This window comes from Elaeis guineensis, chromosome 7 (assembly GCF_000442705.2).
Source record: "Elaeis guineensis isolate ETL-2024a chromosome 7, EG11, whole genome shotgun sequence".
In the NCBI taxonomy this organism is placed as follows: domain Eukaryota; kingdom Viridiplantae; phylum Streptophyta; class Magnoliopsida; order Arecales; family Arecaceae; genus Elaeis; species Elaeis guineensis.
In genome coordinates, this window is record NC_025999.2 from 85,371,749 (window position 1) to 85,398,450 (window position 26,702).

General features: G+C 39.9%; 2 protein-coding genes across 3 annotated transcripts; one reads left to right on the forward strand and one right to left on the reverse strand.

Moving 5' to 3' along the window:
- Positions 1-2,238, forward strand: LOC105048644 (histone H3.3a-like). The gene is made up of 5 exons (XM_010928031.4): positions 1-188; positions 1,307-1,378; positions 1,458-1,534; positions 1,645-1,735; positions 1,860-2,238. The coding sequence occupies exons 2-5, from the start codon at positions 1,307-1,309 to the stop codon at positions 2,028-2,030; spliced, it is 411 nt and encodes a 136-aa protein (XP_010926333.1). The 5' UTR covers positions 1-188; the 3' UTR covers positions 2,031-2,238.
- Positions 2,239-3,740: 1,502 nt separating this feature from the next.
- On the reverse strand, positions 3,741-18,088 carry LOC105048645 (O-fucosyltransferase 7). Of its 2 annotated transcripts, none has more exons than XM_010928033.4 (12): positions 17,821-18,088; positions 17,365-17,463; positions 17,054-17,153; positions 16,895-16,962; positions 14,807-14,895; positions 14,289-14,469; positions 14,059-14,187; positions 13,816-13,949; positions 13,497-13,710; positions 4,425-4,609; positions 4,250-4,345; positions 3,741-4,173 (listed from the first exon to the last, which is right to left on the reverse strand). In XM_010928033.4, exons 1-12 carry the CDS (start codon positions 17,920-17,922, stop codon positions 4,017-4,019), a joined length of 1,554 nt encoding a protein of 517 aa, XP_010926335.1. In that variant the 5' UTR covers positions 17,923-18,088; the 3' UTR covers positions 3,741-4,016. The 2 variants fall into 2 exon arrangements, with proteins under 2 accessions (XP_010926335.1, XP_010926334.1); XM_010928032.4 differs by having other exon boundaries at positions 17,767-18,085.
- Between the last annotated feature and the right edge of the window lie 8,614 nt (positions 18,089-26,702).

The window sequence follows — 26,702 nt, forward strand, 5'->3', positions numbered from 1 at the left end:
GTCTATAGATCTGAACCGTTGAAAGCGCCGTCCAATGCCGAAACTCTTCTGGGACCCACCTCGGCCGTTAGATCACGTGGGAAAGAGAAACAACTGACTTGCTGAAGCCTATAAATAGGCCTCCTCCGGCTAAGCTTCCCATAACTTCCAAGCTCTTGCGAAGGCTCGTCGAGAGTGAAGGAGAGGAGGTGAGGGAAGACTTTAGTTTTTCTTTTCTTTCTTTTCTTCTTAGAACGCTTTTATCGTTTCTGATCTTTGGATTGGGGCTAGAGTGTGTGTTTGAGTTCGTTTTCGCCGCCGTTTTAGGGCCAATTTCTTGTTCTTCAGGATTTGAGTTTGTGGAGTCCTCGTTTTCTCGGTAAAGATTTGCAGGTTTCTTGCCCTAAATCGATGAGCAGGATTCTAATAGGATCGGTTGTGGTGGTTTACGAATCCCTTAAATTTATTGTTTGCAGTGCTTCTTTGATGATTAGTCCTTTAATTTTAGGGTAAGTTTAGTTTCTTGAATTCTTGAAGCCCGGTAAGTTTCGCCTGAGATTTCTCCTCTCTTTTGGGGAGGCTTTTTGTTATTTTTTTCTCCTCTTTTTTTTTGGTTAGTTTTTGTTGCTGAAATATATGGTCATGATAAGAACTTGGGTTTGCTACCTGATGACTTTTGATTTCTTCTTCCGTTCTAATATCTGGCACATCTCGGCTTCTTCCCTTCTCTTTTGTTGTTTCGATTGAATAGGATTTTCTTGTTTATGTGATCGAGCGTATTCTTTGTCTTGAAGAAGTTTTGACGCGATCTGAACTTTTCTATCTCTTGGTTTTATCGAACTCGTTAATGTTGAGCGATTTTTGCTTCTTTTATATGCCCATGATCATGGATAAATTTGCAAAGAGTTTTTTGAGAAGTTGTTATGATCCATAGGTTAAATTGTAACTCAATCATCAAGAAATTGCTATGTATTTTTTAGTCACGAGTCAACTGAAAATTTGGTGTGTGTGCATAGAATATAGATATAATAGATTGATAGAGAGGAGAGAGGAGAGGAGAGAGAGACCCCAATGACCAAAGAAACCTAAAATACCTGTACGCATGTAATGTATGTATAGATATATAGATACATGCATGGAGGTTTCTATCTGTTCTTGGGGCATAAATTTTCTTTGGCAGATTGGAGAAACAAGCAAAGAGTAATGCTATCTTGTTCTTCGCAGCGTTCTTGCCGAACGCTGGATTCTATTCAGATATGATGTTGTGATCGATGTATTTTTTGAGTGACGTTTAAAGTCGTTAACATATGGTATTCTCGTTTGTCAGATGGCTCGAACCAAGCAAACTGCTCGTAAGTCTACTGGAGGGAAGGCCCCTAGGAAATTGCTTGCCACTAAGGTGGTGTCATTGTTTGCTATCCTCTTTTAATCGGCTTTCACCGGTCCCGTTGATGCTGGGTATTGTTTACAATTTGCAGGCTGCTCGCAAGTCCCTCCCCACCGCAGGAGGATTGAAGAGGCCCCACCGCTTCCGGCCTGGAACTGTTGCTTTGCGGTATGTTGTTTTTGATTCTACTGCTGTCCTGCCTTCTTAGATGTATCTTGCTGCATAATTAGCTACCAGGAGATAGCATTATATTTGTTGCTTATAATATATTGGGACAGTGAGATTCGCAAGTACCAGAAGAGCACCGATCTTTTGCTCAGGAAGCTGCCATTCCAGAGGCTTGTCAGGGAAATTGCTCAGGACTTCAAGGTGAGAGGTTTCAGGGATAATGTGATTGGTGCTTCCAATTGATATTTGTATCTAAAATTCCCCACTGCTGTTGGAGTTATACGGGATTGTATGTCTGATGGCGCGATGCTGCATTGTTGTGCAGAGTGAGGTGCGATTCCAGAGCCATGCAGTGCTTGCATTGCAGGAGGCGGCAGAGGCATTCCTTGTGGGGCTGTTCGAGGACGCTAATCTTTGTGCCATTCATGCCAAGCGCGTCACGATCATGAGCAAGGACATTCAGCTGGCCAGGAGGATTCGTGGTGAGAGGGCTTGAGCTTTTTGCTGATGATGCCCCCAAATATCCCCTTTTTTTTTTTTTTTAGATGAAGATGATGGGATCAAATTTGTCTAGTACCAGAAATTTGTATTTCTGGAACAATTGGAAAAATATTGCTATGGTGAAACCTTGCTGCAACTGCATTTTTAGCCCGACATCTTACGGCAATCGCTTTCATGCATGGCCTGACTTATTTCTTATAAAGAACGCCTGACTGTTATTGGTTTGGTATTGATAGCGGTAAACTTGGTACGTGATGCTGGCGGGTAGATTTTTTAGCTACAATATGTGGTTGAATACTGGTATTTGGTGTATGGATGATCATCTTCTGGTGAAAAATAAGCTGTTAGCATATCCATTTCCCAGTGGGTCTTCTACAGCATTATTAATTGGATAGGCTCTATTTTTCGTTTTTAGGTTACTTGTTTGCCATGCATAAATACGTATATACCCACACGTACGTACGTATGTATAACCATATCTATAAAGATGTATGTATCCTGCCGTATATTTTTAGGCTGTCAGCAACCTCCCGTTTCGTCTAAAATTTGTTATCTTGCATGGGAGATGTTTTCTACATGACTTGTGCTGGTGTATCATCAATTCTTATTAGAGAATATATGAGGCTGGTTCACGTCGCCATGGGAGATTTTAGGTTGCATGGGGCAGGTATTGGTGCTCAACATCAAGATACATGGATTCATTGAGATTATTTGAGCCCTTCCAGGTTGAGGGTGATTTTAGCAGGTACAGGTATTTCGGGTGCGCTTTGTTGATGAATTGGAGAACTGACATAAAGTTTGTGTCCGAGTTTCTCACAAAAAATATCAATAAAAAGCTATGAGCAATCATTAATCAGATTTGCATATGAAAAGGTCATCCTTGCTGGCACAATGCATAAGGATTCACGGCAGTAATAATATCATGTATTTTTAACCTTCACACCAGATGGATCATATCACATTAGGGGTAAAATTTCTATGATCAGACCAATCATGAAAAAAATTATGGTCCGACCATCAAGTACATCACTTATGCTTACGTGCATATTAAAATATTAAAAAAATAAAAATGAATAAATCTTAAAGGATTACAAACTATCCAAATATCCCTAAAATTTATTTATTTTTATTTTTTTAATATTTTAACATACACGCATACTTCTGAGACGTGACGATGACAATCCGACCATAATTCCTTCCATGATCAGTTTGACCATAAAAATTTTATCCTCATATTAACAGTGGAGCTTGGAAAGAAACCTAAGCTTAAAAAAAAAAAAAAAAAAAAAAAGTGAAATTGAAAACTTACTTGTGGTTCTTAAAATCCTGCTCATAGTGAGCAGTCAGTGCCTTACAATTCTCCCCTCGAGAAAGACAACTCCCCAACTGATTGACATGCCAAAAACATAATGTCCACACTAACAAACATACCCTCAATTGAGGATTAGGTTGCCAAAACCCTAGGTGATCTAACCAGTCGTTATAAAGGAAAACGTTCTAAAAAATAATAATATAGATAAATAAGACCTGTGTCTAACACAACACAGAGAGAGACCTGTATGGCCTGCATTGTGTTATTATTTTATTTCTGTTCTTTTGCTGCCTTGCTGTGATAATATTACAAATATGCTTATTATTTTCGGATTACTGTTACGCTTAATCCAGCCATTCTAAAAATCCCAGCCAATTTCTTTACCGAGATGGATGGCCAAAATTGGATTCGTTATCTATCAGAGCTGCAATCTCACAATGGAAACAGCAAGCATTTACGCTCATCCATTACAAGCTTATGGGCTCAAAATATACAAACCCCACGGGACTCCTGAAATCCCACAAGCTCCACCACCTTTGGTCATCTTTTATGCCAAATGATAGCTGGACCGCTAAAGGGGATCAGCCATGCCAACTTATCATATAACAGCATATTAATTGCTGACCTGTCCCATGCTTGTGTAGAACTAAAGAAGTCATCCAAGTCACATTAAGAGTTCGCCAAAGAACCATTCCATTCTTGAGATTCTTGCCTCCGACACAAACAATCAGGAAGAGGGTTCTCATAGAATGGTTCTTCCGTCCGAAACCTTTGTGCCCCCTTTGATCCAGAAATGGGTCCTCTTCTCTTCCGTGGAGACCCTTGCCTATAAAATTCATTACGAAAACATCAGCATCAAAAAATTAAAGCAATGCAAACACAATTCCCTTACTTCCACATACCGTCTTTTGTGGATTTCTGAGATTGCGTCTGATAGCTTTTTCCCTTCTTTCAGAGACCCCTGGTTGATTTTATCAAACAAACGAACGAGTGTTTTTCTGCTTGGAAACAATGAAGTAAACTTGGGGGTCCATCTTGTGAACAAACAGCATATATGCATGCATGCATCAAGTTTACCTGTCAGGAGTAATAGTTTTCCTGTGGCCCAGGAAACGGCGGTGACCTTCGACTGCCCTTGCCATGTTGCCTGAATATGAGGGGATGAAAACATCACTCTCCACTGATACAATGTAGTCCAGGGCTGCCATTTGTGAGGCATAATGACTAAAGGGTTTGAGTTCATCTGCGGATGCCAATTTTTCCTGCCAAAAAAAAGGTTCCAGACTTCAATAGTGCATGAGCAAATACAAACAAAATTTAACATAAAAGATAAGAAAAAAGGTAAAGACAAGGAGAAACGAAGAACTAAGCAATAAAGATGGTATGGCGATAGATTCATCACAAGCGTCTACAGTGACTGGGGAATAGGTGGGTTCCATGAAAGAGACTTGGCTTATGGCTTTCCAAAACAACTATAGGAGATTTGTGAAACCATAGGAGACTTGTGAAGGCCTAGATAAACCTGAATATTCTCCCAGCATATGTTAATCATTGTAGAAATTATTGTTTCCTACATCAGACAATAGTACCAGGCTTGACTCACAGGCATCACACAACCAGCATGAGGCTTTTACACAACTGATACTCAACCTGTTTGAGTTTCTTTTTCTTTCTTTTTCTTTTTTCTTTTTGTTGAGAATTATGGTGGTTATTCACCACCACCAGGTTTAAACTTGGGACCTGTCATATGGAGAGATGCGTGTGAACATGTATGAGGGGTCATTAAAGAAAGAATCGTAAACAGTTTCAATGAAAATTGATGTACATTTATCTTGAGTATAAATCTACTGCACTAGCGTCACTATCTTACCATATACTGCATTTAAGATTGCAAACAAGATTTGCAACACTGTTTCCAAGAAAATTAAGAAACAACGTAATTGATAATAGTCAATTAAACAAATCAATTCAGGAAGAATGATAAGGAATGGTATTTGTTAACTAATTCTATGAAAGCCAACACAAGGAACAACTCATAGATGGTTCTTTCCAACCAATAAAACATGCAAACATACATGCTTCTCTTCACATCTAATATATTTTTGATTAAAAACTTTAAAATAAAATAGTAAAATTATGCTAATCACAAAATTTCAGATCATAAAGAAAGCGTAAAACTCTGTAGCTTCCTTCAGAATTACCTTTGTGTGCTACTCGTAGATCAATTATTCGAATTCATGCACTTAGATATATAACATTGATTAATAATTATTGACCAGTAAAGGTTAGATAATTCAGTTCCACCACCAAATAAAGTGATCAGTGAAAACCAAACATGCCCACAGTTTAAATTGAGTATACCTAATTAGACAAGAACCCATTCACTGTTCAGTAAAAGAACAGAAAAAGAACTACGTTGACATCATCAAATATGTGCTTCGTGATCACGATTGGAGCATGAACCAGCAATATATTCCATTTGGTGAACACGATTGTCTAGACAACATAATGCATTGAACATAGTGTATTAAACTATTAATTAATGTCTCCGTTGGTTAGAGTGGTAGAGCTGCCAGGCAAGGCACTCTCAAATGTTGTTACATGAAAGGATGTTAAGCCTGACATACATTGCTGACTCCTTTCCTGTCAGCTTAAGCTTTTGGAATCTATTGGTTAATCAACATGTATGTTTTCTGGATGTCACGAGTTCGAATCCCCCCCATGATAATTATTTATTTAACCCAGATATTATTTTGACTAATTCTAATCACTGAGAGCAAAAGGTGGTGAACAAGTTTGATAACTGGTATACCTGGTCCAAAAACAATAAAACTAGACTGGTTTAAGTTACAGTAGCCTTAAGCAGGTGAGTTAGTAACTTGTCTAATCATTTATCACCACAATTTTACCCTCAGATCCCTTGGTAGTCTTGTATTTGTGCAGTCTCTCACAGCTTCAATCTGTTTATAAATTTCTTTAGTCTTTGGAACAAATGGCCAGTAAGGAGGACGCTTAATTTTGCAAGAGTTAACAATCTGCATGCACTATAAGGATAGATCATTGCATGGTTTGGAAATTTTGAATCTGTTTAGGACTTAAGACCCACATAAACTTAAACCCAGGATTGACGAAGAACTCATCAACAATGAGGAGAATGTGCTAGTAATGTTATAGTGCACAAAGGATTCATGGGGAACAGATTCTGAGTCAAGTTGCAAACAAAATGGAGTGATAATTTGAGTTTCAGGGTTTCTAGTAATATTAGGTTTCACAAATAATTTTTTATTATTATTAAGCTGTGCATTTACATTTTTTTTATTTTTTTTTCTTCTTGTTGTTTGTTTTTTTTTTTGGGGGGGGGGGGTGCTTTTGGCTTGAGAATGTCAAGCAAGTTCCATTTTTGTGACGCAATTGTTTCTTAATATGAACTCAAGTGGAGAGAGAAGCATTCCGATGGTTAAAATTCCCAACAATCCTCATTGATGTGCGGCGAAATAACCATATCCTATGTCCTAAACTCTCTTAATATGCGAAAATACAAAAATTCTTTCATTGTGTTTATTGTCTAACAATTTAGAGTAAGAGCAATTTAAGATGGATGACAAGTACATAGAAGATCAACTTGAATTGTTTTAATAAGATCAAAATGCAGTTATTTTGATTTTCCTAGCAAAAAGAAGGAATTACTTCTTAGCTTCCTTTGGGATGAGGATAACTTGAAAAGAATTTTGGTTTTCTTGCCCAAGGGAGGGGGTGAGGCGGCAATGAATAGCCATGTGTGTGTTCTTTGCTTGGGGCTTGAAATAGGTCTAGGCCGGCTCAAGACCCTCGAGCCAGGCCAACTTCAAGTCGAGCTATGGTCTAGGCCCGAAAGAGTTCGGATTGGGTTTGGCTTAAAAGTAGAGTTTATGTATTTTTTGAGTTAAGCTCAGGTATATCCTTGGACCGGCCCGAACCCAGCGAGCCCAGACAAGACTCGAAACAAAGCCCCAACTTAGGCCTGAACCCATCCTGGTATCATTTCCAAAATAAGCTTGAGCCCTTAATCCGATCCTTTTATATAGTAAGAGGAAATGGTAATGTTGTGAGACCCTTTTGTATTGTATATCTACTTATTTCCTCAGTTTAACTATTTTATATAACTCGATAGTTCCTTCCCCTATTATCGAAAACCCTAATCCCCCCTCCCTTCCCCCTTGCTAGAGCTCCTTGATTGAAACCCTTACCCTAGCCTCTGCTCTCCCCATGGCCTTTGCTTCCGATTTCCCCACCTCTCACTTCCCCCCTACTTGGCCCACCCACAGCCTCTCCTCCCCATTTTCCCACATCCTCTATTGCAATCCCGATCCGCCATCACTGCCATTGCCACCCCCCTCTGCTTCCCAACCTTCAGTTGGCCTGATCCCCTCTCTGGAGTCGCCGGTCATTCCCCTTCAGTGCCACCATTAACATCAAACATTAACATCAAATCCTCTCCTCAGATGCCGTTAGCCACCGGGATGATCAAAAAGTCTTTGGAGAGTGATTAAAAGAAGAAAAGCACCTCCAAGCTTTGTAATTCAATGAACCCCTCTACATATTCAGGCTGACCTAATTTTTGGCCCAAACAACTAATTCGAGCCAGCCCAATCGGGTTTGAACTAGGCCTAGGCTTTGGGTTGGGCTCGAGCATGTATTTTCCAAAAGGTTTTGGGACTAAGCCTGGCCCAAAGACCAAAAAAATTTTGCATTGGGCTTGGATAGGAGTGTGGCACGACCCAGTCGGGTCTGTTTCTAGCCTTATCTCTACTATGTCACGTGTTACTCTCCATCAACCTACTTTATTATCTTCAAAACCTCAAGGGACATATGAAAATCCTAGAAGTAGGGGTGCCATCAGGTCATGTTAGACTAGATATGGATCATGTTAGATACAAGATAGATCAAAATTCTATCAATCCAAATCTGACATATGTACTAAACAGATCAAAAATCTAGATCTGAACCTGACTATAGTACTAAATAGGTAACCTAACCTTAGGGATGGCAATTTCAGCCAATCCCTAACCTTAGGGATTCGGATCGGGTATAGGTAACGATATGCCCCACCCCGAATCTGATCCAATATAACTTTAATATATATATATATATATATATATATATATATATATATATATATATATATATCCCTTTCAAAATTATAATGACTTTATATTGTTTATATGTACCTAGTCCGATCCAACTCAACCCCTATTATCTATCGACTCGACCTGCATCTCTACTTGACCCAACCCGACCCAACCTAAGGCGGGTACGGGTGAGTATATATATGGGATTTTTAATTGCTAGACAGGTATGGATATGGGCCGACTCGACTCATACCTGCCCCATTGCCATCCCTAGCTAACCTGACCTACGATGGGTTGAGTCAACTTAAACGAGATAAGTCGACTTAAGCAATATAAATGATTAAACATCGCCACCCCTACCTAGAAGCCTAGATCGATCTTTCTCTTAGTCCTTTTGACTGTCATCAACATTTAAATTTCACATAATTTTAGAACTGCAGATATATTGGTAGAATACTGAAACTTGGCCAAAACTTTCACAAAGACCCGTGAATACCACATCCAAATGATGGTTTACAAGTTGGTGAGGACTAAATCCTCATTTTCCTTTTTGGGCTAATCGAAGATGTCCCTTTCTCCCTCAATTTATTTTGTTGTCTTAAAAAGCACATGAAAATCTGAAACACCAAAAAAAACTCTCCATTGTTCTGGTGACTTCCATCAGTATTCGACTTTTTTTAAGAACATTGTAGGTATAAAAGAATATTATAACCTAAAAGTTGGTGACTTCAAATAACCTATTGATTTTATCTTCATTTCATCTTAGCCTAATATCAGGTTATCACTCTAGACCAATATTTCTAATTAATATTATCCTAAAGTCACATTAAACCATCATTACCCAGGTTTCTGACAATGATGCCATATGTCCATGTGCTGCAAAGTACCATAGGTACTTCCAAACAATATAAAGTATGTTAACAAATAGATATCTAGATATTATCAGAAAAGATGCAGGTTAAGGCTTGTAAAACTGGTACTGTGACCTATAGTGGTCAAGTTTTGGATCAGCTATATAGTACCATACCGATGCTGGTATGCATATGAGTGCAGGGCAAATTCCAATTCACCCAATCTTGGGTTTCACCTTAGAACTAGATTGAGGGAGAGAGGGAGAGGAAAGGTGGTCCGGCATCTTACCAATGATCACCAAAGATGGTGATGGTGGATGTGGAACCCAGGGCCACCATGTGTAGTAGATCCAAGCCACAGGATGAGGGTCATGAGGAGGATTGCCAATGAAGTGGGAGCTGTAGGTGGTGAAGATCTCGGAGGCAGAGGTCATTGACGAGAAGTCCGGCATGGTGGAGAGAGCAAACGTGCATGAGAGAGAGAGAGAGAGAGAGAAGCGAGACAGAGTAACCAAATCAAGTTTAGAGGGATAGGGAGGGTATTTTGTAACCTTAATCGGCTGGGTCAATACCACCTGAATCAAGTGCAACCGGGCAATTTCACTCAGTTCATACTTGTTTTCTTTTGACCGGTTCATGTGCTGCCCCGAAACGACATGCAGAACTGACCAAGTTCCGCACCAGTTTGGTACACCCTAAATTGGGTGGTTCAAATCGATTTTGCAAGCAATTGGATTTGTAACTAAAATTTACACCATTTTACATTAATGGAATTTACGCCATTTTACATTAATGGAATGTATGAAACTTTAAGATGAAACCAGTTAACACTTAAAATAGTCGAAGGGTAGTGTACAACAACTTGTGTTGAATGCTCTTTGATGATACACTTCAAAATATTGTGCCAAGTACCAAGTTAGTGCTGCAAGTGTACTAAGCTGATTGTAAACAGCTCAGGTTCTTGCAATAACAGGCTTGATCAAACTAGTGGGATCAGAAGCCTGGGCAATCTTAAACATCATTTAAAGCTTGCCTACCAAACGAGCCAAGCATAAACATTTGGCATGCAAAAAAGATAAAAACCCAAGCTAGGCTCAATAACAAGCACATTTAAGCCTATTCAGTTAACAAATCAGGCAAGCTTGAAGAGTAGCAGTCAATCTCCATGTGAGCTCAAATATGCCTTTGATAGAACAAGCTGAGCCGAGTAGGTTAGTACTCAGTTCAACTTGACTCTTTGCACCTCTAATCTCGAATGCAAGATATCCTGAAATCCCAAAACTAGAAATGTCTGTGTAGCATGATGCCTTGAGTTATTTCACACTCTTATCCTACATCAGGTATGGTATAGAACTTCATCACCTTGGTTGACCTGCTTTTGATCGATCGTGTACTTATGGTCTACAGAAGGATGACAATCTGCAGCTCTTGAACTTCCACATTGTGTCTATGGAAATAAATTGCAAAAACAAATTCAGAAGAGGTTTTTCAATTGATAAAATAAAGGATAATTGGGCCTATCATTTTAACATTTCCTTCATTCAAGGGCACTAATAAGAGATGAGATTATTTTGTTCTAATAATAGCTCAAAGGAGGGTGGTCAAATCATACGACGAAATTTACACTATTATTTTTATTAAAATGTGGCAGAAACTAACAATTTTAGTTATAATAGCCTAGCAATATCTTCACGAATCTTCCTCATAGATTAAGTAATAGGTAATCTGGTTTCATGAATTTAGATGACATCAAGACAGATATATAATAGTGCCCTATTGCAAATGACTACAGTGATTTATGGAAGAGGAATAAGTTTCCGATATCATATGCAAGGTGGATTTAGAAAAACCTATAACAAACTGAATTGGTTAGCATCACCAGATGACATGCTTGGGTGCCCTAGTTTTAGCCACAATTAGTGGTGGATTGCACTTCTTATCTCTCTTCTCCTATTCACTTCTTCTTCATCTCAATCTCTTTTCCTTCTTCTGCTTAACCCCCTAATATTCCAGCATCTGTTGGTATCAAAACATTAGTTCAACATCTCGTCCTCTCTTATTCTCTCTTTAAGAACACTTCTTTCTAAAATCTTGGTACGCAACAACAAAGAGCGAGATGAAAGCCCCTTTCACATCACAAGAAGTTACCTCATCAACAGGATGCATGCTTGACTCAAATAGAAGGCTAGATGAAGCTTTCAAAGAAAGACAAAAGTTTGAGCAACTTCAAGCAATGCTTTCCCAGCTCATGAGAACTAGAACTTCTTCAAATGATAGACTATCATCCTCCAAAGTTCAATCATGAGCAAGATTAAATCAACTGAAGGGCAAGGCACCAATTGAGGAGACAGCTGAAGTTAGGAATTCACCTCAAAACCTCCTAATATGGCCGTGTCTCATACTCCTAATTCTCCTTCTAAGACTCTTGCATCTTATCCTCTAGCTCTTGAAACCCTCATAATTGCAACATCTAAGTATGCCCATAAATTCAACAATCATGATGGTGAATCACGTGACAGCATTCAATGCCAAGAAATTATATCTTAAAATTGATCATGAGGATTAATTTTTTGATCCTTTAAATGTTTTGACTGAAAGGTAGAGTCATATTTGATAAATGGTAATGTTTCTCCTCATTTTACTTGAAAAGATTATGAAGACCCTTACTTGCAAGGAGTATATATCTGGCCATTATTTGTGATTACTACACCCATGTTGATTCAACCACAATCTTGCAGGAAAAAAATATTGCATGAGTTTATTCATTTTATCAAATAAAATCATATAGGACCACACCATCAATTGTGACACAAGATGTGGAATGAGAGGTCCAAGAAGAAAAGATTTTGGACAGCACAGTAGAAAACATTGATCATCCTTCATCATCAAGTTCTTAACCAAGCATTGAACTCGAGAATGAGTTCCATGCAGCGAAAGTGTTTTGTCACAAAAGTGATAGACCAATTATATTGGTCAATCTATTTGGGTTCAGCCCATTTTGGAGTGGCCTATAATTTACTCAAGCAATCAAATTGTAGTATTAGCTATGCTATTAATAGCTAGTGGTTATTATGCTTTAATTATGTGTTATTGATATTCAATATGTCTCTTAATATTTCTACGCTCATTAATTATGATTCATGCATGGTGGTGTAAAAGTATTTATTTATTTATATCTTATCAAGTTGTAAGTATTAATACAGGGGGATATGCAAGGTCATCTTGTATCTATATACAAGGAAAGAAAGAGGGTGAAATGAACTTTACATTAAAGTTGCTTTGAATTTAGTGGTAAATTCCACTTGTTATCTCTCTTTTCCTATTTACTTCTTTATCTCAATCTCTTTCCCCTCTCTCGCTTAACCCCTTACTATCTGGCATCATTTGTGATCTTTGGTAGGGATTCTTGTAGAACACTAGTGATTATTTGATCATCTGATTCTTGTAGGCTTTCAAATGGCAAATTGTAGAGTCAAATCTTGAAATTACTACTTCTAAGTAGCTTCCTTCTTCACAAATGGCAGGATGCAATAAGTCCTGGTAGAAGAGGCTTATGGTCATGGAATTTTGGTGCAGAAGTAATATGAAGCACCTAGTAGAAGACGACTCACAGATGATGAGGTGTATATCTCTTTAACCCTCTTAAATGCTTTTATTCAGGTCTTCTTGACTTAAGAAATTGGGTGGGTTTATGCAAAAATTGCATCTATGGGTTTTTCTTTCTAGAAGGCTTTCCGTCAAAATATTGCTTTCTGTTAATCTGTAAACCTGTTTCATTTATATGGAGCCATTATGAAAGCAACAGAGTCCGATGTTTTTGTCACTTAGCTGTTGTATATAGGATATCTCCAGTAGACTAATACTGAACTTGCAATCTAAGGTGATTTTACACCCTCCTATAAAGCCCCAGCTTACGGTGTATACAACAAGGCAGTATCATTTCTAAAAGTAATTTGCATCACAACTACTGCTTTTGCCAAAAAAGTTGACAAATGAAAAAATTAAAAATAGCCATAAACCAATGCAAACGGTATGCTCACTGAATATGCTACAAAACTAAGGAACTGCGAACAAACTATACAGTGTATTAATAACAAAATCAAACCAATGCTAGCTACAATACTAAATGCAGAAAAAGCAGCAATTAAGATAGGCAGCCTCTAGTTACAGAAAATATAATTATTTTGTACCTTGCTCATTAGAATGGGAAAGCGGGCTTCGAGCTCAGCCATATGAGAATCTCCTCCATATATCTCTCCTGCTGCAACATATACAGGAGTATTTGATGGATATCCTAGAGAAGAAAGAAAAATTCCCACCTCCTTTGGAGTCAATGGGCAGTACCCCTTTGTCCTTTGTTCTTGGGGATCAATATCCTTCACCTTCCAATATGAAATGTTCTCTCTGCAGGATGAAGCGATAGCAGGTCTTAGTTAATATAATTGAACTAGTTATAGATTTTACTAGGCAAATCAATAATCTACAAAAACCCTTGTATGAAACTTTTACCTAATTCTTGCCAACTCATCAGCTTCAGCAGGAGACAAGCCATAGGTGCAGCCACTAAAAGCAAGCATGTCCTTCTCATAACGCAAGTGCAAAGCAATATATGGACCATAGGACCTCATTCTCTCCACCAATAACTACAGATGTAACATCACCAGAAGCATAAACAATGATCATAGTAGTAAAGGCATTTATGATATGGTCAAACAGGAATTTTTTTTAAAAAAAATATGGATTAAGTATTACTTTTCCTAGTGCCTCAATTTGGGGAGCAAATCGAAGTGCTTTATAGAAAGCACGACAACGAAGCTTTTGAATGTCAGAAGGAAGCTTGTTGTTGGCAAGACGAGAATCAGACTTAGCAGCCAGAATAACCTATTAAGAAAAGTATTTGCATCAGGAATGCCACCAATTATCAACTGATAGTGAACAGTGAAGGAAAGATGACAAATAGATTCCCTCATAAAATTCATTACGAGATAATCATCCCACAACCGAGATATCTCATCTTGGTAGTATTCTACTCCAGACCAGCTTCTAAATTGCATGATGGCTTTGGTAGTTCCCTTCAACTCCTTTGGCAGTTTCTTTATAATTTTAACATCACTTGACAAAGAATGGATGAAATGTTCTTCATCAAAGACATCTGAGAAATTGCTGTCGTCGGACAACAAAGCCATCAACATAGGAAGCAATCTTTTTAAAAAATAATATAACAAATAGAAAGGGATGTTTTACCTCCACATGGATGCAGGGAAAAGCCACATACATGCTTGCACAGCAGTGCAGCTACTGAGTGGGTCCTCCACCAAATATTGGTGGGTCCCATACAACAGCTGATCTGAAGCTGTACACCATGTAGGTGATATTCACCTGCATGCACATGGAGGTACATCACCACCCATTTACAAGGAAACTACAAAAAGAAATGCATTCAGGTAGTTTTCGCCCACACACTCATATATAAAAGGCACTTATGAAAGAATGAATGTACCTAGAATCTTGCCAAAATGAATTTTTATCGAGACGTGGAACAACAAGTGTGGCATTAATTAAACGTGCAACAGCTACCATGTCGCATATCTGCCATTCAAAATGATTATGTCCTTGAATGGTCGACCAATAAACAAACAGCAAAACAGAAAACAGGAAATGATTCACCAAGCCTTTGATTTAGAATATAAGTTTTATGATTCCTAGCATTTACTTGCATGAGGAAAGGCTACATAACAGTAAATGATTGATGTGTATATTGTGTAGAAGCATGATTTGAAAGAACTGACAAACGGAGATCACAAACTTATAGTTAATAAGAACAAGAAGAAGAAGAAGAAGCACAAAAAAAAAAAAAAGATGTGATGTCAAATGATGATCTAAGAAACAGATGTCTCCCATTCAGTGGCAATACCTCATGAACAAATATGATTTCAGTGTTGCGATTGTTCTTAAGCCTGCCTCATCCCAGCAGAGGCAACTCAAAGTGCAATTACTGCATGTGGCTGTTGGTAGTATGCAATAACACATAATTTGAAATGAACTGGAAATGATTTGGGTAGGACTTTGTGGTAACTACTATTCACAATTTCCAGTAGCCTGCTGTGATTGACAATATTACTTTTTCAATGTAGATTTGTGAAGTTTCTTATCCAACACTGGCGTAAATGATAATCAGTGAGCTGGGAGTAGCTCCAGCCATTAATTGATCTATGGTGGAGGAACATACATAAAGACCCCATCGAGTCTATTATGTATAAGGTATTGAACATGTGCATACAATTATCACCAATACATAAAGCAACAAATGCAGTTTCTGGGGTAGCATGAATTTCAGAAACATGCAATCTAACACTAAAATCAGTCTCAGTTAGTCGTTAAAGAAAGCTAGGTTTGCACAAAATGTTATGAGGCTGATTGAGTCAACATTTTGACTAGAAAAAACATTGAAGACCATTGTAATAGGTGACCTTGCTGTGCAAATAAAATTGAACTTGGTAAGACCGAAAACTGTTTGATTATCAGCCATGTTGTGAACCTTGAATAATATCCACTCTCCTTTATATAAAAGTTTTATAAAAAATGATTTTTTGTTGCAAATAAGGAGCATAGAATAATTGTGATGATATAAAAACAAAATTTCAAGTAATACCTATTGCCACAAAGAAAAAAACATTTTTATAACATGCTGACAATATAATATTCACCTCTACACAGAACTTAATGTTATTACACATATATAATAGAAAATCTATTTTTTTATCAATTTCATACAAGTAAAGCAATAAGCATTTAGCTGGTGCAACTATTTAAGTGCCTTGTAACTCAGTAGCTGCTTTGAGAGTAATGATAATGATACATCCAGGCGTAATTCTTAGTTCATCTTTAACATTACAGATCGACATCCACCAGTATTTGTCTGTTCTTTTCTACTTCCAACCATGCATTTAACAATTGTTCTTATTATGCAAAATAATTGATTGTTACATGGAGAAGCAGGCACGCAGCACATGAAACTTGTTTGCTGAGGAGTATTTAGTGCCTCTGTATTATATGTGCAAAGTCAAAGTCCACAAACAACTCCAAAACAGCAGAAGCTTGTTTGTAAGATATTGCCTTGCCTGAAAGAGAAATAGACATCCCACAGACTATAATCTGTATCCCAATGCTTGTACACCATCTCATAATTACATCTTTTGTCATCTAAGTAGTCCGAATTCATCATGCATTTCAGAAGCCATTCTTCCTTTCTCACATTCATGTAAACCCCCAAAAACACAATATCTCATCTTCTTAACAAACAAATAAGTGATACATATTGCCGAAGAACGTTGCTCTAGAAACCTTGTACAGGTGTCAGGATCAATGACATTTTCAACTTAATGAAGTAAAACATACCTGAGATTTCCATTACCTAGTTCTCTAGCCAATTACGCAACAACTTTTTTTCCAATGCAGAATGGAAAATGAATTTTGGATGTAGTGCGAGAAACTTAAGAAACAGAACAATTGATAACATTTTGAATATCAGTTTATCCAAAAATGAGAACCAAAACGAATGACAAAAATTTGGAAAAGAAATGCCCACCCCGGCTCGCATCTGGTTTAACCCACCATTGGCGTAAACTAGCAAATAACCTCTCGACTCAGAACGAGCTGAAAAATATCAAACCCCGTCATAGCAACAAGGAATCAGGACAGCAAGGTGTCCCAAAAAATAAAATGGACAGGGGTGGAATTCTCTTACGCAAATATGACGAGGTGGGTTCCACGCATGGCACGAAATCACGCCTCGACGGAGGCTTCCACAGCTTCTTGAATTGCGAAACCTCTTTGGCGCCGCCCAACTGTCAAGTCTTGAGAAGTGAACAGCAATGAAATAGATGGCATGACTTCTTTGCATCTCAAAAGACTAGCTAAAATCTACGAAAATTATTAGCCATTGCTTCATCAAGATTACAAAAACGAAAGCTTTTGGATCAAAACAAGCTAAATTGTACTGGAACAAGATCTGATTTTTATCAATGGCAAGCTTCAAGAATCATGATTTTGGTTCACCTTCTGAGTGGAAGTCGGCAGTTTGGAGAGTTTGGGCGGCGCTAACTCCTGCGCCCACCTCAGCTCGCCGCCCCACCTCCGGCACCCAATCTCACATTGCTGCAGAACAATAATCCAAACCATGAGCGCTCTTAAACCCTCTAATTCTTCCATCTTTTTTCCGAAAAATGTAGATAAATCCGTAGAAAACTTACAAAATTGCTGAAATAGTGAACCCGGCTAAGTAAATCTTACAAAAATAATTCAAGAAAAAAAAAACCTCCTTGGGATCGCAGCATTTCTATGAATTAAACGACAACAAACAGGGCTCAATGTAAGCGTAAAAAAATTCAAAAAAATTGAAAAAAAAAAAAAAGGGAATCGTCGAAAAGAGTACAAGGAAAGGAGGAGAAGGTGGAGTGCCTCCGGGAACTTGAAGGCGTCGGAGAGGGAGCGAACGGTAGAGAAGGAGAATACGTGGACGGCCATGAGCGCCCCTAGGGCAATCGCGCCGATGGCGCACGATAGCAGCCACCGCATGAGGGACAGGCTGCTCACCCTTAGCCTGCGCCTCTGCATCTCTCTCTCTCTACTCTTTCCTCTTTTGTTCGCCCGTGCTTTGTTCTCCGGTGTCTCGCTTTAAAGAGAGCATGTGTGAAAGTGAAACGGTAGTGAGAGTGAGAGAACTAAGGGTTCTTCAACTAGCCACTGTTCCAACTGTCCCCCTCCCAGTGCCAGCACAAATTATTGCATCGCCTTTATTCCGTTCTGTTGCTCCTCACCTCTCTCAAACTTCCGTAGCTAGTTCCCAGGTCTCCAAATTCACGAATGGAACCCGTCGCCGCTGCCAGGCTGGCAAAGTGGGGGTGGGAACGCAGAAGGGAGGTTGCGGGGCGGTGCCTATTCCCAAAAGCAAATAAAATAAATAAAACGCCTTATCCGAACGGTAAGTATTCTGGTTTGAATGATGTGGTCCATGACTGATTCCATCACCGGTGTGTAGATTCACCGGTCGTTTGAAACTTGGATGGTGCGTGGGAGTGTGAGCGGTGGTACTTAAGACAGGCGGACGGTTATCAGGTGAGTCGTATACCTGCTTCAATCAGTGCTCAACTGGATGTATTCTATGTAAGAGCGGTGATCAGGCGCTGTCGCGTGAAACATGTGTCGCTATCTCCTGCAAACAATTTTACAAGAATCGAAAACCATTGACCGATTTATAATTGCAGTGGCCGGTTCCATTCTTTTATGAATAAATATTATAAAAAAAATTATAATTGATTAATTTATTTATTTTTTAATATTTTTTAAGATACATAAAATATTTTTTATAAATAATATTTATTTATAAAATAAAAAAAATTTCATCGATCTAAAAAAATGACTAAATTATTTTTTTATTACTTAATATAGTAGATATTTAATTTTACTTTTAAAATACTCCATTATCATTTTCAATGTTTTCATCATTCAATACTTAATAATCTTCTCCAAATCGAAAAAGCATGGAAGGTGATATTATAAAAAATAAAAATAAATTTTAACAATTTATTTAAAAAAATAATAATATAAAAAAATATAAATAACAAATTTCAAAATTATTTTTTGATATATAAAAAAATATAAATAAATTATTTTTTATCTAAAAATTATCTAAAAAATATTTATTTCAAAAAAATATAAATTTTTAAATAATTTTTTTATCTATAAAAAAATAGATCTTAAGAAACAATTAAAATGAAAAGATCCATCAGTTCAACCCATGAACCTCTCGAACCGTTTGTGGTTTATTGGAACCGAGTCGTTTTCAATAATTCCACGTGAATTGGGGATTGGATTTCATCAATTTCATCCCTGCTCTCTCGTCCTCCACGACTCCACGATCGGTTCATCCTTCCTCTCCTAGCAGCCCCTCACCGTGGCTATTTTCCTCCCTTTCCCTTCCCTCCTTACCATGATACTTCCCTGGCCTGAGACGGCAAAATCTCTGCCATGGAAATTTCCTACTTAAATTTCTTTTAATCTCTAAACATTGGAACATATTCAAATATTTGTACTTGATTTTAAATTAAATATATCTTTTCAATTTTTAACCAATCATTTGTATAGTTTACAATCAAGCATTTATGTTTTATGATTTAATTTTGTAGCATTTAGCTGGATATTTTATTAATAAACTTCTCAAAACATTGGCAATTTATTTAGCATGATAAATTATTCAAGATAATGCTGTAGACAAAGAATTGAGTTGTGAAATTTTAGAACTTTGTTTCACAATTATATTAGACAAAATAGTAAGAAAAAGCTTGATATTCGGGCATCTCTCAAAAATATAATACTAAACCAAACGAAATTTGAAATTGAACATGACAGTTTGAAATTAGACTATATATTTTAGTATTGTACCCAAGCTGACCATATTGTTTAATTCTTCTTTTAAATGTAAATAGGCCAACGCAGTTGCTCATGCTGGCTAACCAAGATGTACTGCAATGCATGAGGAGCTAGTTGTGTCACTCTAAGTTCATTTTGATTCACACCAGAACTGTGCCAATTTGCACAAGCCAAACTAATGAAGCAGACCATAAATCATGAGCCCCTCTATTTATCCATTGTTTCTATTTAAATATGAAAGTCATTTATAACTGAATTTCTCTTTGCAGCCGCTTTCGTTTCCTAGCTCTTTCTTTAACAGCATGGTCATGGTATTTGCTCTGCACGTGATAGATTTGAGATCATGTACAGTCGATTAAATGAGAAAATTTATCTATGATAGCTATGCAAATGGGACAGATACGATTTCTAATCCGTCATGTGTTGAGATAAAGTTGGAGATGACATACTCATCCGCCTCGGGATCTCTTCTCGAGCGTAATAGGGAAGAAATCGTACTTATTGCTCTCTGCATCGAATATTCACTCAGTAGGATGGAGATCTTCATGATCATGTTTAAAGGAGATTGCTATGCTGGTGAGCCCTCTCTCACCCTATTTTTTATACCAAAAAAAAAAAAACCATTGCTATGCCGATGAGCCTCCCCTCACCCCATTCTCTCTGCCAAAAAAAAAATACAGCACCGTCATGCATTTGTTACCTTTGCAATGCAAATTAAAAATATAAAGGAAGATAAAATTGAAAGCTTCCATTATTTAAAGTCTTGATATTTTTTTAAATATAAGACATGTCATCGGTGCGTTGGCGCAAGTTTCACTCAATTACAGTAATAAGTCTTTTTTTTTTTTTTTTTTTTTTTTTGTAAGCAATCACAGTAATAAGCTTTATCGCCTACCACATGCATCATTCCTGCTGAACATAAGTTCTTCTAAATTATAATTTTTTTTTGACCCCTCACTTCTGTGTAAAGGTGATAATTTATGATCCGACGTATCAATTTGATCTGCAAATATCAAAGAACTAATTTTAAATGGATTTGAATTTGAAATCAATGAATTTGAATCATAAATAAGTCAATCTATCTAGATTTGTTTATTAAATGGATTGAATTTAGATTTAGATTTTTGATCTGTTTAATCTATTTTAATTTATTTAATAAATAAATTAGATTATAATTTGATCCATTTAATCTACTTAAAAAGATTATCTAAGTTATTTTGAATCTACTTAGCATGTTTCTAGCATGTATAACCTAATCCATTTAATTTCTTTAACATGTGTAATTCATTTTATCCGACTTAACTTATTTAATAAGTGAGTTATATGGAGTAAATCCAATTGCTATTTAGTATATAGGACAGATTGATTCTTTTAATTATGAATCAGATTCGAATTGATAAATTTTTGATCTAATTTAATTTACTTGATTGCCACCCTACTTCCACACTTTCCACTCTAAAACAACCACGCATCTACGCCATAGGCTTGTTATTGGATTCTGACTAAATTTTGTATTGGAGTGTGACTAAATTTGAGCTGGTCGATGAGACACCTTTAGTTTTTCTTTTCCCTCGGAACCTTAGTTTCCAAAGAATTTTAATGTATCCGGCATCCTTCCATCCAAACCCAATATGGTGGGCAACGGGTGCAGGGGTCGACGTTGCTAGAGAAAAAATTGGATAGTGGACGTGATCTACAATGCACGAGAGACGTTAATTAAAAGGGGTACCAGCGATGCGAAGGTGCTGATTTCAGTGCGCGGCATCAGATTCTTTGATGTAACCAACCGTTGGAACGGTGGACTCGCGAACCGTGGCATCACATTGGCGTTCCGACCACTACGAAATGGGGGTCCATGTCGACATTGTGATCGTGGGATGATTGATCGACGGTGTGGGAGAGGGTGGGCCCAGCGCATCGATATGGACTACGTGTGGGCCACCGGAAAATTCCGACCCAACTTGTCCTGCAGATTTGCGTGTCGGTGGTCTCGGACAAGTCTTATTGACCGTACACGACGGTGCGGACAAAGGCAACGTCCTCGGTGGGCAAATGGATCGCCACGTACCCAAACTTTTTTCCAGAAGCCCGTACACGGCGACGAGGGAGCTGTTTTGATTGGCCCGCGTACGAATGCTGGTTGGTGAACTTTGTGGGCAGCAATTTGCCCGCTGAGTTTGCGCTCGGCAGACGCGATGGCTTTTGTTGCGTACATAGATCTGATGGTTTTCCGAAATGAAAACGACCGGTGCAATTGGGTGTTGGTGATCAGCGAACAGCACCTGAGCCTTGGTGATCTTAGGAATTATCCAATGCAGCAAGATATTCCCAATTAGAAAAGCTCCTCCCGCCCTGCATGGACCTCCTTTCTTCGATGGTCGACAGCCCTTTCATTGTCAGCGCAATCCACCGCTATTATTATTATTATTATGATAAAGTATTGGTTTTGGCTTGCCTAACTAGGCCGGTCACTAATTAAGAGAGTTGGCCTTGGAATAATTCCACCATCCCAACATAGAACTCGCCTTTTGTTGGAATACCGCACTCCAATACGTCGAAACGAGCATTTTCCGACCATCTCAACGAACGAGGCAATCGATTGGTTCGACTACCTTTAGATCCTCTAATTGTTATAGCCATATAATCTAGACGAAGAATGAATTGACCAATGTCAGTCATCCACCTATTCAGTTTATGCTTCTTTATTTGTTATTTTGACCTCGCATGAGATATTGAATGCGGGCATTTGAGTCCACGTACCTCTTTATTTATTTATATTGTTATATCAAAATAACGCTACTTTCTCCTTTTGCTAGTTAAAATAGCACAGGTTTGGAGAGGGAAAGAGCTGCCAGAAATCGAACGCGGGAACTTGCTACTGGATGGACGACTGTCCTGGGAGCAAGCGTCCCTGTCACGGGGGTCAAGCTCATTGCCAGCCAGGTGTGCAACTTTGTCGCTATGGGTTTATGTTCCATCATGGGCTTGTAACTTTCATAAAATAGTGGGACAATCCAGTGGATCAGCCGAATCATTTAGGTTGCATTTGATATATCGCCGACTAATATTAAAAGATGATATAAATTATTTTTAAAATAAATTAATATTATTAAATTATTAATAATATTAATTATTGTATTTGATAAACACAGATAATATTACAGTAAAATTATTGTGAATCTTAATTGACATATTTAATCTAACAATCAAATTACTAGTGGTATGAAATTAAATTGTTAAAATATTTTCATAAAGTTTTATGAAATTTTGAATTACTAAAAAAAATTAATTTTATTTTTTAAATTTAAATTTAAATTTAAATTTTTAACACATACATAGCGAGAGAAGGAGATAGCGGCTGGATCGTCGGATGAAGAGGCGGCGGCGATGGAAAAGAGATCGATGCCAGTGTAGAAGTAAGAGCTATGGTTGGAGATGACGAGAGCACAAACAAAGGAGAGGCGGTCCAGGGTGGCAAAAGCATGAGGGAGTTTGGAGAAAAATGGGAGGGTAAGAGCCACGAGAGGAGGAGGTGGGATGGTGGGTTGTGTGTGATTTTTTTTTTTGAGAGATAATTTTGTATAAAAAATTTTTATAATATTGTCAAACAAATAGTAATTTGGATAGCTATCTCTTTCCAAGACAATTTGAAGGCAATCTGAATTGTTAAGATAATCTGATTGCCATCTAAAAAGCATACTAAATATAATAATCTGATGGGCCCATTTTAAATTATCAGTGTTGGGATATACCGACCGACCTTGATGACAACTCACCGACGCCGACTCATCGACCGACCCCGATGCCGACTCACCGATGCCGACTCACCGACGGGTCCCGATGTCGACCCATCTTCGAGGATGGACCGACCGACTTTGTCCATCTGACGACGGGCAACATCAACGATAGCAACCGATGATGCCCGGCCCGAGCTTGTCGGCCTAACGGGCCGACACTGCCTCCGATCACCTGAAGGCCGATCCTACATCACCAACTCCCTGTCGGGTGGGACATCACCAACTCCCTGTCGGTTTGGACAACCGGCATCTGACTTCTACAAGCCCTTCTAAGACGCCGAACGAGCGGCATGGGCTGTAGTCCAGCCAAGGACATGCCGTGCAACCGCCAGGGGGCGTTGTCATGCCAGGAACCTGGGGCGCTGTCCTGCCAAGGATGCGAATTAATTCCTAGGACCTATCAGCTCGTCAACGACATGACAACCCTCGACGATTTGACAACTTTTCAGTTGTCAACATCACCAACGGCGGGACCATACCACCTCCTACTATAAAACGAGGTAAGGCAGCGGCTTAAAAGGGGGGTTTTTCCTTTCTCTCTCTCTCCCTTCCTCCCTCCATCGTTGAGTCCCCTGATTCCTCTCTACTGTTGCCTAGTCTCCTCTCTGACTTGACCGTCGGAGGGTCCCCGCCGGAGGTATCTTCGGTCAGTGTGGACTTTCCTTTGCGGGTGCTCGTTCCCGGCGACCAGGCGATGAAGGGATTGGCCGCAACAGGTTTGGCGCGCCAGGTAGGGGGGTCGATTGTAGGCACACAACCTCCACAGAGTTTGAAGAATCTTTCCAAGATGACAAGAACCAGAGCTCAGCGGTCGAGGGCTACCGGATCGACGAGACACTCTTCCTGCCGGGACGAAGCCTCTCCATCACTCTCCGCGGCGGAGCCTAGCTCTCCCCATCCCGTGGTGACCACGGAGGCACAGATCGCGATGATCGTGCGGCAGATGACTGCGTTGGCAGACGCGGTCAAGAGCCTTCAACAACCTACTCGTTTGCCGCATTCGCCGGTGGAGCAACCGACGGCAAACCCAATGTCGTCCAGGGGCAGCTGCCGACGCCCGCGTCGATCTCCATCTCCTCCTCGGGAGCAGCCCTCCCCGCATCCCCATCGAGAGGGAGAGAGGCCGCCACAGCGCGACATCTACCGGTCCCAACGCCCTTCTCCTTCCCAGCTCGAGCGAGCAAGGAAGGAGAAGCGGCCACGGACACTGTCGGCCTCCCTCTCGAATTCAGCAGGAGATTCGACTCCTGGAGTCTCCCAGCACCGACGGATGGACGATTATGAGCGTAGGTTCGAGGAAATCGACCGTCGGCTCGCCCAGCTCCAGGTGGACGATCAGAAGTCTTCGAACGACGTCGACTTCCAGACCGTCCAACCCCCTCCCGATTCATACTCAACGAACCGATCCCTAGTCGGTTCAAGATGCCGCACGTAGAGCCTTACAACGGCTCTACCGACCCTGTCGACCATCTAGAGAGCTACAAGGCTCTCATGACGATCCAAGGGGCGACCGACGCCCTCCTCTACATCGGCTTCCCCGCCATGCTTCGCAAAGCCACCAGGGCTTGGTACTCTGACCTTCGCTCCGGGAGTATCCACTCCTTCGGGCAGCTCGAGCATTCTTTCGTGGCCCATTTCAGCACTAGTCGGAAGCCACCACGAACCTCAGATAGCCTTTTCTCCCTCAAACAGGGAGAAAATGAGATGCTCCGATACTTCGTGGCGTGATTTAACGCAGCCACGCTTGAGGTTCGGGACCTCAACGAAGATATGGCTGTCTCGACCATGAAGCGGGGCTGAGGGCGTCCCGATTCACATACTCCTTGGACAAGACCCTCCCCGGAACATACGCCAAGCTACTGGAACGCGCGTACAAATATATGCGCGCAGACGAAGGAGCTTCCGACCGACGCCTGACCGAGACCTAGGGACCGAAGGAAAAGCAAAGGAAAGGTCGGGCCCCTGCCGAGCTTATCGGACCTCCGACCGACAAACGGATCTCGCCCCAACGGTCGAGCCTGAGATCTCCCCGATGGTCGAGCCTGAGACCTCCTCGACGGCAGAGTTCGAGGCCAATGTATCGCAGGTATGACTCCTATACTCCTCTTTCTGCTCCTCATGCACAGATCTTGATGGAGATCGAAGGAGAAGAATATCTGCGGCGGCCTCCGCCTTTGAAGGCAAAAGGCCTCGATCAATGAAAGTATTGTTGATTTCATCGGGGCCACAGACACAACACAGAACAGTGTATCCAGCTCAAAGATGAGATTGAGGCCCTCATACGATGAGGGTACCTCGGCAAATTCCGACAGAGCCCACCGACTCGACCCGTCCCCGACCGACGACCCCAATCGATTGAGGAAGTGGCGAACAACCAACCAATGGCCGGGGTCATCAACATGATCTCCAAATGAGCGGATCGGGGGACGCCTGCCGCAGGGGAATCGATGAAAAAGCTGCGCCAAGATAATGTAATCACCTTTACGGATGAAGATGCTCAGAGAATCCAAACTCCCCATGACGACGCTGTTATTGTTTCGGCAACAATAGCCAATTATGATATAAAAAAAATTCTCATCGATAATGGAAGTTCGACCAATGTTTTGTTCTACTCGACTTTCTCCCGAATGTGACTATCGACTGATCGGCTCAAGAGAGTCTCTACGCCCCTGGTAGGTTTCGCTGGAGACACCGTCGTAGTAGAAGGAGAAATTACCCTCCCTGTGATGGCTGGAACCGAACCACGACAAAGCACCGCTCACTTGACTTTCACGGTCGTCCAAATGTTCTCGGCTTACAACGCCATTCTTGGAAGACCCGGACTAAACGCCTTCAGAGCGATAGTCTCGACGTATCATCTGCTGGTCTGGTTTTCGACTAAAAATGGAGTTGGAGAAATGCACGGGGACCAACAACTCGCCCGGTAATGCTTTCAAATCTCGACTCAGAGCGACGCGCGAGAGGATTCTCTGCCAATCGACAAGCTGGATCAACGGGAAGAGCAGGAACGGGGTGAACCGATCGAGCAGCTGGTTTCCATCCCAATAATAAAAAATCTTGAACGGGTGGTCAAGGTCGGATCGCAATTATCCGACCCAAGGCGACGGCAGCTCGTAGAGCTGTTGAAAGCCAATACCAACGTATTCGCTTGGTCGGCAGCAGATATGT

Excerpts from the sequence above, each read along its gene's own strand:
- LOC105048644 (XM_010928031.4), top strand. The coding sequence starts at position 1,307 with ATGGCTCGAACCAAGCAAACTGCTCGTAAGTCTACTGGAGGGAAGGCC. Across the intron at positions 1,379-1,457 it reads GGAAATTGCTTGCCACTAAG|GCTGCTCGCAAGTCCCTCCC; the intron begins GTGGTGTCATTG and ends TACAATTTGCAG. Across the intron at positions 1,535-1,644 it reads CCTGGAACTGTTGCTTTGCG|TGAGATTCGCAAGTACCAGA; the intron begins GTATGTTGTTTT and ends ATATTGGGACAG.
- LOC105048645 (XM_010928032.4), bottom strand. The coding sequence starts at position 17,922 with ATGCAGAGGCGCAGGCTAAGGGTGAGCAGCCTGTCCCTCATGCGGTGG. Across the intron at positions 17,464-17,766 it reads ACGCCTTCAAGTTCCCGGAG|CAATGTGAGATTGGGTGCCG; the intron begins GCACTCCACCTT and ends ATTGTTCTGCAG. Across the intron at positions 13,711-13,815 it reads GATGAGTTGGCAAGAATTAG|AGAGAACATTTCATATTGGA; the intron begins GTAAAAGTTTCA and ends TTCATCCTGCAG.